The 11,341-nt window shown below is 31.9% G+C and overlaps 1 protein-coding gene across 1 annotated transcript in view; it reads left to right on the plus strand.

Moving 5' to 3' along the window:
* Positions 1-5,695, plus strand: part of LOC143920128 (neuropeptides capa receptor-like) — a 154,417-nt gene extending 148,722 nt beyond the window's left edge. The window contains exons 6-7 of the mRNA XM_077442843.1: positions 938-1,121; positions 3,473-5,695. Of these exons, the coding sequence (XP_077298969.1) occupies positions 938-1,121; positions 3,473-4,118 (830 nt within the window). The 3' untranslated portion in view covers positions 4,119-5,695. The remainder of the gene's footprint in view (positions 1-937; positions 1,122-3,472) is intronic.
* The last annotated feature ends 5,646 nt before the right edge of the window (positions 5,696-11,341 follow it).

The following is an 11,341-nucleotide window of genomic DNA, read 5'->3' on the forward strand; positions in this document are numbered from 1 at the left end:
AACGTTAATTGCCTGAGCAACGCCAGGCAGTATGTATGAGTAGTAGGTATCATTATGTCTTTGGTTTTGATCAGATAAAGCTTCACATGAATTAGCCAAACATGAAAATTCTGAATTCTGTAAAAATAACATCACACTTTTCATCCTAATAAGTCAAACAAAATATTTTAAAAACTTCCAAAAACGATACAACAACGTAATCAAGTTTAAAACTACTGAATTAAATATATTATATAAATAATAAAAAGCACACTTTCACAAAATGAATTAAAAATAAAAAGCATCATTAATTGTGGAAAAGTCAAGTGCCTTTTTTTCAACGGCCAACTTCACCGTTAATATTTAAACATTCTCCAAAAATCATTAAAAATGTATAAAGCCAAATAAACAAACTTTATTATCTTGATGGTAACATTAAAAATTAAAATACACAACGCATAGAAAGCCCCGTACATATAAACCGTTATATTTGAAAGTGGCTAAAATCCACTTTTCTTCATTCCGAGAAATATTTCGCAAAACATTAAATATTATGTCTTACGTTTAACAATATTTAAAAATACTGGTAGCCTGTAATACCTTAATTTCGCTTTTCCGAGATTCTGGATATATCGCATTAAAATAAGTGATATTAATTTGTGAATAAAGTCAAACAGAAATAGTGTTTTCGGAAATGAAATACTTTCAAATATATTTACTAGCATTTCGAGTACATGATAATAATCGTTCAGTTCGCTACAATTTAAATATTTTAAAAAATGCGCTTACCAAATTCAATTAACCCCCAAGCGCCCGTAAAAAAGGCCGCAACGAAAATTCCAAAGCGGAAAATCCATTAGAAGAAAAGCGAGGTTAATGAAAACGACAACGGCGCGTCCCGTACACTTTCCCTGCCTTTTTAATTTTAACACTTTATTGAATAATTTTAACCTTTTAGCTGCCGTCGTCATAGCTTTCTTCGTGTGCTGGGCTCCGTTCCATGCGCAACGACTCATGTACATCTACGGCAACCAATGGGTCCACTTCAAGGAGATAAATGAGTGGATGTACTCGGTTACAGGATGGCTATACTACATTTCCAGTACTGTAAATCCCATACTGTACAACGTTATGAGCAACAGGTAAGGCTCTAGAATCCTAACTCCTGATCCTAATGCTATAAGGGGGAGAGATGGGGGGTATTTCTTTCCCGATGCATATTCTCTCTGATGATAAATCATTGAAGAAACATATCTGTGTTTTCATCATTTATAATTTTACAAATTTTTCATTTTTAGTTTCCCTTTTCAAGCACTGATTTTTTTTATTTTATATTTAATTTATAGCCAGTGGAATGGCTCATTGGTAGCGTGTATGCTTAGCACCAAGTGATCAGTGGATTCAATCCGCTCTAGTGCTGGTTAGATTTGGGGGTATTTTTGACTCCAAGTCGATCGTTTCTTATCGGAGTTTTCCAATGTTATCTGATCATTGTTGAAACGGTTCCTCAAAATTGGAAAAACTAAATGTATATAAGCTTATTGTAAATCAAATTAACAATTAGATACAACATCTTATTGAATACTTATCTCGCAGATAAAACCGACGGAGGAGATATACAGTGAAATGTCAGATTTGACATATTTGACCAAAAATCAATATATATCGTGTATTACATTACATGAAGCTAGACGCCAAATTTGAAATTTATATATACATATGAGAGTTAAAACTATAAATATTTAAATGTTAGAGATAACGAGAACCTATAGAGCAAATTTTATAAAATATAGAGTGAATTATAGGCGTTTAAACAATTAAAATCTTATATGGCCATATCAAGGCGAACAGGTTGGAAGACACGGGACGAACGCTTATTAAACGTCAGGAAGGTTTACGGGCCCTGTTTTTAAAACACGTTGTATACGATATTTTATCTCCAACGTAATGGCAGACGATACATTAACGTGTATTGATGACCAAAATGAGCAATATGGCAAAGTATGAAAACGATCGGATAAGAGATAAAAATGACCACTAACACGAAAGCCATGTGAAACGTAAAGGAGGTATGTAAAAAAATCATCTTTCCTGTTGTCACAAATCTTCTTTATTTATTATATGTACAATTTGTAAAATTTATATACAAATCTAAATCCATAGATGTATCAATGGATTAATTATTTAATTAATTAATTAATTAATTGTTATTTCGTGTTCTTCAACTTCACGAAATACAGTGATTTGTGTAATAATAAAATGCTACATTGTTTGTAATTAATTGTCCAGGAAGGCGCATTGGGGTCTTCCTGTTGAGCCTTCCTGGTATATGTATATATCAACCAGCAGCGTGGTCTAGTGGTGAATGTTGAATTATTTCGTACTTGATGTTACGGGTTCGATTCCCGCTAAGTCTCGTTGTTGGCCAGACCTTGGTTTGTCGAGGTCGATCGTTTCTTATTTTCATTGAATTTCATTGAAACTATTCCTGTAAAAATTGGCGTTTCCTTCCTTTCCTTCCCAATTTTCTGTTGCAAACCTTTAATTATTGTTATATCTTAGGTTTCGCCATATTGCTCACCATAGATGTCTCTGTGGTTGTTTATCGAATATGAAAATTCGTATTGTTATATGAAAGTTATTCATCGTTATTTATCGTATTCATACGATGTTTGTAATATCTGACCATAGATGTCAGATATTGTTTAGATTTACATGTATCTATGTAATAATTATGTGGACCAGGAAGGCGCTTTTGGGGTTTACCTGTTAAGAGGGCTGTATACCCGAAACCTGAATTTTGTTGCCGTTCCTTTCTTCGATATATATATATATATATATATATATATTATCATATATATCAATATATATACATATATTGAGTGAATGCGACAGTTTCGCTTCGACCAGATAATACGTATTTTAAATCGACAAAATCGAGGCTTCGTATTCTCCAGTTTTCTCCTCCAAAACTGGACAAATTTTTTAAAAAATTTCATCATCAGTATGAAAAAGATATTTTTTATGTAACTTTGCGCGTATTTTTTTTAAAACCGACCGTTAAATAAGCACGCTGGACTCTTTTCGTGGGTTGTAAAAAAGAGGCAATTTTATAGATGTTTGGCGGCTTCTAGCTCCCATAAAAAATAACTAATCAAAAAAATAAAAGCACAGATGCATATCAATGGTGAATATCCATAGCATATTAAAAAATAATTTCAATAATAATTTAAAAATAATAATAGAAGGGAGAAGTGTAATACGTTTGTATGAACGAGGCGCAGGTGTCCAGCCCTTTTAAGCCTTCCTGGTATATTTGTATATATGTACATATGTAAAAATATGTATGTAAAAAATAATAAAATAAAATATATCAGTGTAAAATAAAATAAAAAAATTTAAAAGTGGACTTATGCCACTTTCAAATATAACGACTCATATGTAGATTATTTCCATGTTTGTATTATTATATTAATTACAAACATCGTTGCAGGTACCGAGTGGCATTCCGTGAAACCCTCTGCTGCAAGAAGAAGCATTCCAACGGTCTCGGAATGTCCAGAGACCAATCGAGCTTCAGGGAAACGACCATAGCGACGAGCGCAGAAGGATCACACCTGGTGAGAGTCAGGTCCACATCCACAGAACCCCTGCACAGGACCAGCACCACGACGACGAGGATCTCCAGATACAGCAGCGGCTCTGCAAAAGACTATGCCAGTCTGAACCACATGAAATCGCAAAGATGGAGCAACACCAACGCCAACACCAACCACAACGCTCGGGCCAAGATGTACGGCCAGGAGTCGGACTACCACAAGGACAACTGCTTCAAACGCAACGAGATAGTTCTGGAGAAGGAGACGAGCAACCTGCTGAACTCTTGCGAGCCCAAAAACGACAACGCGACCAACAACGACATCGTCAAGATCGAAGCCTCGCCGAAGAGTGTCCAGAATGAGCTGTCGGATTCGAGGCAGGACGTGCTCGTCGTCCTGGGCAGGGTGCCTAGCAACGGGATCAAGAAGTTTTATCCTTCGAAGAACCACGCATATCCCAGCAGCGTGATCAGGCAGCAGGACGAAGGGTTCGTGGACGAGAAACCCAACGACGAGGAAGAGTCTGAAACTTGTATATAGTTTAGGAACACTTTTAATTGGCGAGCGCGTGCTTTGGGTTTGATTGTTGTCAGAGAGTTTCAGCACTGAATAAGATAAATAGCTTAGTAATATTTAACGAACCACTCCAGGTGATGTAAGCGCAAGGAACTTGAATGATGAGTGTATATTCGTATTGTATAACTTAATAATATTTAAAATGTGAATTTAAGCAAAACAGATTGTATGATGAATAAAGCGAAAGCACCATTCTTCGTCCGGGACCCAATCCTCGACAGTATTTTTCAATTTCAAAACTCTCCTACGGTTATGTAGATGATGATATAAATTCTAATATCGTACAAATAAATATTCATATATCATTTAAATAACATAAAATAGAAACATAATACAGAGATTATATACAGGTGCTTAATCAATTTGGATATGATATGCAGAAGCTTTCATAAGCATGTATATAAAGTATTTTTATTTAAATATTCAAACTGCCTAGCGTTGCTTGAGTGTGTAAAATTTGATAAAAATAATAATGGGTACGATCTACATAGCTGCACATTGAGAAAAATACTTTGTATCTTAAAAAAATGTTTGTGCATTATTTTCGGTGCATTAAACAATCTCGTATTGTGCATCGAATAAAGTAGACTATAAAGTGACCATTAAAAAATATGAAACGATCATTCGAAAAATAGATTTTAGCATTATAATGGATGCAAAAAGTGTCAACGTTGCAGTCTTCCGCTATTGACAACTGTCAACCGTCAAAAGTGTTTCTCACTGGTTAAATTATAATCTCACTAGTGAAATGTAATCTTAAATAAATAAAACTAACCTCAACTTAACCTAACGTAATCAAAACATAAATAATTGAAATCTAACCAGACGTTGGTTCGTATTTGGTATTCTCGACTTTGCCGATAAAGTTCATCGGTCATTTTAATGCACATTTCATCCACTTTTTAAGTAGCACGTATTTTTTTCATTGATCAAAGCAAACTTTCTAATGCAATCTGTATCCGTCATTTAGAAATACACACAAATTTTTTGTAATGTACTAAATTTTTTTTAAATGCACATTTATTTTATTAAATGGACGTTTCAATTGTTCCCAAAAATAATTAAATAAATAAAACAAAAAACATTCATCTTTATATCAATTTTACAAATTCAACTGCCGATTTATTTCAGTCTTCACTACTTATTGTAATGTAGACAATTTTGAATTAAAGTTGAAAGCTCTCTTTAATTCTCATTTTAATGGAAAAACTGACGATAATTGGATCCCTGGCGGAGAATGGTGTAGTCGCCATAGAATTAAGCATTTCAACGAAACAATTTATACTTTCAATTAATAAAAAACACTGCACTATTTAAATTTTTCTTCAACTCAATCTACTCGTTAGAATTATTTTAATTTACAATTAATACATAAATATAATCATCGTATTATTATAATAAATGTGCATTCTCATTCATTCCTAAATTATTATATTAAATTAATAAAATATCATACGAATAGACAAAACAAAAACAAAAACTATTTTGTATAAATCGTATGTTGTCTTTTATATCTATTATACATACCTATATCTTATATCAAAAAAAATAAATGTTTAAAGCGTGTAATTCTATATTTAAAAACTTGATATCGTCGCAGAGAGACACTATTTTTTAAATATCGAAAACTTATACACACTCAATTCCAATTTTCATCCACAATAAAAAAGACCACTCTTCTTAAAGTTATTAATATTAAATAAATATAATAATTTTAAAGTTCATAGTATTTTCATTTCTAATCTGCCCCATCCTTTCCCAGAAAATGTTTTTTAACTATTTTATTCCGTTTAAACTTACACTCTTACGTTATTTTAATATGAATATTTATCGAAAGAAAAAAAAATTAATAGCACATAACACGATACAAAAAAGGTCGTAAGATAAAAATAAAATAATTAAGAATGTCAACTTTCACAATATAAAATTACAAAGACATTAATTATCAAACAAAAGCGCGGTTACTTTCAATCGATAAGACAAAGGAGGGAAAATTTAATGCTCGAACTTTCGATATCGCTTTTCAGAGATAATTTATTATTATTATTTTACTTATTATAATGGCATGAAACATCCTTAATTTCAACCGGGTCAAAAAACTTTCGCTTTGAAGATTGAGAACCTGACAAAATTACTTTATACAAGCTAAACATCCATTATATTCGTCAAACTGAAATTCAACATTCAATCCATATAAATGCAAGCAAAAAAATTATTATAAAATAATTTGCCTTCTGTGCATATATGTATGTGTATTTTGGCTTCTGGGTTTATTTTAGAGTGGGTTCAAATGACTTAATATGCTAAAAATTAAACTAATTTGACTAACAAAAATGTCGAGTCCTCTACAAACACGATTCGTGTTGCGGCAAATCTCTTATTAGAAAAGGCTTTCCTCTCGAAAGTTTTCCTTCGAAAGATTTCCAAATTTGCATGCAAATTTTCGGAAGCGTTGAATAATTTATGTCGTACTATTATTACGACAACGGGAGAAAAATCACACCGATCGAATTGAATCAAATCGAACCGATCTATTATATAAAACGTGTGAGTCTGGGTGTTTTTAATAAATATAAAATAATCGTTTAAAAATATTTTTTTTTAGTATCTGGAGGCTTTCCTTTGGTTAGTTGGTCTAAAAAAACCGAGAAATATGTTGTAAATACATATATTATAATATATTATAAAATAGGGTACAACATCCAGCCTTTCAAAATATTTTCAAGTTTCCGACACTTTAACTTTCCCTTCCTGGAAATGGGTCGTATGTCACATATTTTTTTTCAATATCTATGTTAATATCTTATAAAATATATTTTGACCTCTGCCATTTACATAATATTATATAATATGTATATTATAATAATATATAATCAATTCTTATTTAAACCCAAATGCGCCACAATGATCGAAAAAATACAGGGAGGTGAAAAAAATAAAATTGTATATTCATACATACATATATACATACACAGACAAAAAATACAATTATAAATAATCATAACCAGCAGCGTGGTCTAGTGGTGAATGTTGAATTATTTCGTACTTGATGTTACGAGTTCGATTCCCCGCTAAGTCTCGCTGTTGGCCAGACCTTGATTTGTCTAGGTCGATCGTTTCTTATCAGAATTTACCAATTTTTCTGATTTTCATTGAAACGATTCCTGTAAAATTGGCGTTTCCTTCCCAATTTTCTGTTGCGAACCTTTCGTTATTGTTATATCTTAGGTTTCGCCATATTGCTCACCATAGATGTCTCTGTGGTTGTTTATCGAATATAAAATTCGTATTGTTACATGAAAGTTATTCACCGATATTTATCGTATTAATACGATGTTTGTAATATATGTATACTGACCATAGATGTCAGATATTATTTAGATTTATATGTATCTAGTATGTAATAATTATGTGGACCAGGAAGGCGCATTTGGGATTTACCTGTTAAGCCTTCCTCGGATATTTGTAAAATAAAAAATAAAAATAAAATAAAATAAAAATAAAAACAATAACATTATAATAATATCAGATAAAGTCAAAACATCAAATAATAAAATAAAATAAAATACAAAAATGATCAAAGTATGCCTTGCACATATAGCCAGCATCAATATATTGGTATATACATATAAGAACCAGTCACAAATACAAAACATTCCTGTGAGGCAAAAATGGAAGACAGAAGATCAAAATTCCACTCATGCATCACATTCAATTATGAGATGTTGTAAACTCAAATTTTGCAAGAAATAGAACAAGATTGTTCATTTTTTGGGACCGTTTCCAATGAAATCATATAAATTGGCAAACTTTGAAAGAAAACAATCGACCTTGGTGTCACTTATCCAAAGTCAGGCCAGCAACAATGTAAGGGATAGAATCAGTGACCACACAATCGAAAGACCACTGATTTATGTTTCTGGTTAGTTAAAGTTTGTCAACTACTGGTGAATTGAACAAGGTTACCATGTTTACAGTGTGTTAAATCAAAATTCACATCCCAGTAAACAAAATGCGGAAAATTTAATATTGTAAATGTTTAAATTGAACGTCACACGGTACGACGAAAAGCAATTTGTGTACCGAAGCTATCTTTGAAGGGAGTAGACGAAACTTGTTTAATCTATCTTCTTGGGAAAAGCGTCGTAGATACGACGATGCTTTTCTGCAATGAATAATTTTCCCCGGGAAACGCGCACGTTTGTTTCTTTGACGACTTTCAAAAGCCGCCTTTGATTAATCACAATCCCAATTTGTTTCGAATGTGTAAATAGCTTCGGGTTTGGAAGATTGTGAAAAATTATTTGTTTTAAGTAGTTTATAATCTGGGTGTGTTTTGGTTTCGTTTTATCCGTGCGGCCGGATTAGCGAAAGTACGGTGTTTACGATAGTGAAAAGTCTCGATCGCCGGTCCACGCTCGTTTCTACGTAATGGGAAAACTCGAGGAAAAGTCGTGGGGTGGAAAAGCGTCTCGTCTTTGTGGTGTATCGATTCATGAAAGTGGACAATGTGCTTCACACACTACGTTCCCTATGTACATACATACATACATATTATATATTTAATAAATATAAATGCGATATATACTTAAGTAATTATGCAAAATAGTTTCTATATACTTAGTAATGTACTTAGAGAAGAAAGAAACAAAATCCTCTACACGTACAAAAATATCTACACGTACAAATTCAGAAGACGAGATATCATCAAACTTAAGTTCACAATATCTACATAATGTACCTATACATTTTATTTTTATTTATTTTAATTTTAAGTTTGGACCATTGTGACATTACAGGTGTCCCTAATGCGCCACAATGGTCGAAAAAATACAGAGAGATGAGAAAAATAAAAATATATACATATGTACATACATATTGTTATGTACCTCGCTTCTAACCAGTAGGGATAAGACACACCATTGATTTGTGGCACACCTAATTTAACAAGTAACACCGTTGATTTATAGCGCACCTTAAACACTGACTAACCAAAATTGTACGACACGTGTCTTCAACACTTCATTGTTTTAAAGAAGAGTACATATATAAACTCATTACTGTTAGAATGTGAGTTAGTCATCACCATCAAGACTCCGAGAGTGGTAGTCATCACCATCGAGGCTCTGAGAGTAGCAGTCAACACATCAGCAGCAGAACAGAGTTAAATAGTGAAGCAAAGTTTTATGCATCTCATTTAAATTCTCCGTTCCATAATTAAATTCTACCAATAAGATAAATGTAACGTTATAATAATAATAAAGAAACCTTGGTTAGTTAACCAAGTAGTTTTAAAAAAGAAATATTATTTAATCTTTCATTGGAACGTGACAATATATACACAGACAAAAAGTACATCATATGTATAATATCGACATTTTGTGTGCCTGTGTAAGATAAAGCTCGCCGTACTATGTATGTATGTATGTATAATAGTCATTTCGTACGTAAAAACGTACGAATATAATACAAACATAATAACAGATCAACAAAAATTTCTATATATATTTATGTATATATATATACTGTTTGCTACCAATGTTTCCTCTGAGCAAATTAGTTTCTGAGCATTTAGCGCCATCTATTGAAAATTTATTTAATTAATTAATTAATTTTTCTATTGGTGTTTTATACTGTATGTAGGTAGGTAGGTAGTTTTTACCTTTTTTTCATATTAAACAATTAAATATAAATATATTTAAAACACAGGCCCGACACATTTCTTTTAATTTATAGCTTAATATGCCATAACCCAAGCGATGATATTTCATCGGGCAAATCACTAGTTTATACGTAAAAACCAATAGCATTATAATAATAGCAGATACAGTAAAAATATCAAATAATAAAATACCAAGTAGGGAATAGCCAGCACCAATACATAAGAACCTGCCGCAAATACAAAAAATCCCTGCGAGTCCCAAATGGAAGATAAAAAATCAAAAGTCCACTATTCACATACATCACATTCAAATATGAAAATAATGACGAGCGCAGACTACCAAACAGATAGGTAAAAAATAATTTTCGATAACTGAAGTGGAAACACATTCAGGCTCGGCAGCAACGATTTCAATAGAGAAGTAGGATAGCTCTTGGAATAGGAGCCATACATACCTATATAGGTATTATAATATAATATATTCTAAGCGAAGCATGTTCCACACGAATAATACCTATTATATATTATAATAGAACGTCACTGTTGATGTTCAATCTTGAGACGACGGGATTACGAGGGCGTGAAAATAGCCTTTTCAGCATTTTCTTTTTTTTCTCATTTCGATCTCTCCCCGCTGTAAAATTTCCTCGTTGTTTACGGTATGTGGATGTGGATTATCCTTTTTTCTTTTGCCACAGTTTGCAATAATAAATGAGATATCGGCCTTAGAAGTGGTAATGTATATAGCTCAGAAGTCATCTATAAGCGTATTAAGTTTGCAATTAGCATTTGTGTGCACATCAAGACTAAAGATCTCGAATGCAATTCCACATATCATGTTAATTAAACTTATTTTTTTAATAATTGTATACAGATGTGAGTGTTTTTTTGTTTGTCTGCTATGCAAATATACAGCTTTCGGTTTTTAGAACCGCCTAATTTGGTATGTTATCTTATGGTAACTTACCGCAACTTACATAGACGGTAACTTATTTTTCTGTGCAATGCCGGGAAATTTGGCTTTGTTTTACTTAAAAAGAATATATATGTAAATACGTTCTTAAACAATGTTTTTTTCCTTTGATATATATTATTACACTGAGCAACAAAAAAATACAGGATTAATTAATTTTTACTAAGTTTGATCCACTAAATTCGGATATGATAAGTTACAGTTTTTTTGGATTTCACAGTATTTATTTCAATATCTAGTATTACTATGCCAAAAGTGAGTATTAGAATCATTAGTCAAATGTTTTTACTATTGATTGTGATTTTTTATTGCTTAAAAATATTTATAAATAATAATCTAGCGAATTTTAAAAGTCAAAAATATATTTGTTTTTCCAAATTTTTTTCATAGTACTATTTTTACTCAGTTTTATATTTCACTGTGTTTACAATGACTGGTTTTTTTGTCACTATACTTTTTTATATATCTAATCGTATCAAATTACCGCTCGAATTAGTACGTTTAGATAATAAAATAATAATTGTGATTGAAACCAATCCTTGTACACGTAGA

The sequence above is a fragment of the Arctopsyche grandis genome, chromosome 12 (assembly GCF_051622035.1).
Source record: "Arctopsyche grandis isolate Sample6627 chromosome 12, ASM5162203v2, whole genome shotgun sequence".
NCBI classification, from domain to species: Eukaryota; Metazoa; Arthropoda; class Insecta; order Trichoptera; family Hydropsychidae; genus Arctopsyche; species Arctopsyche grandis.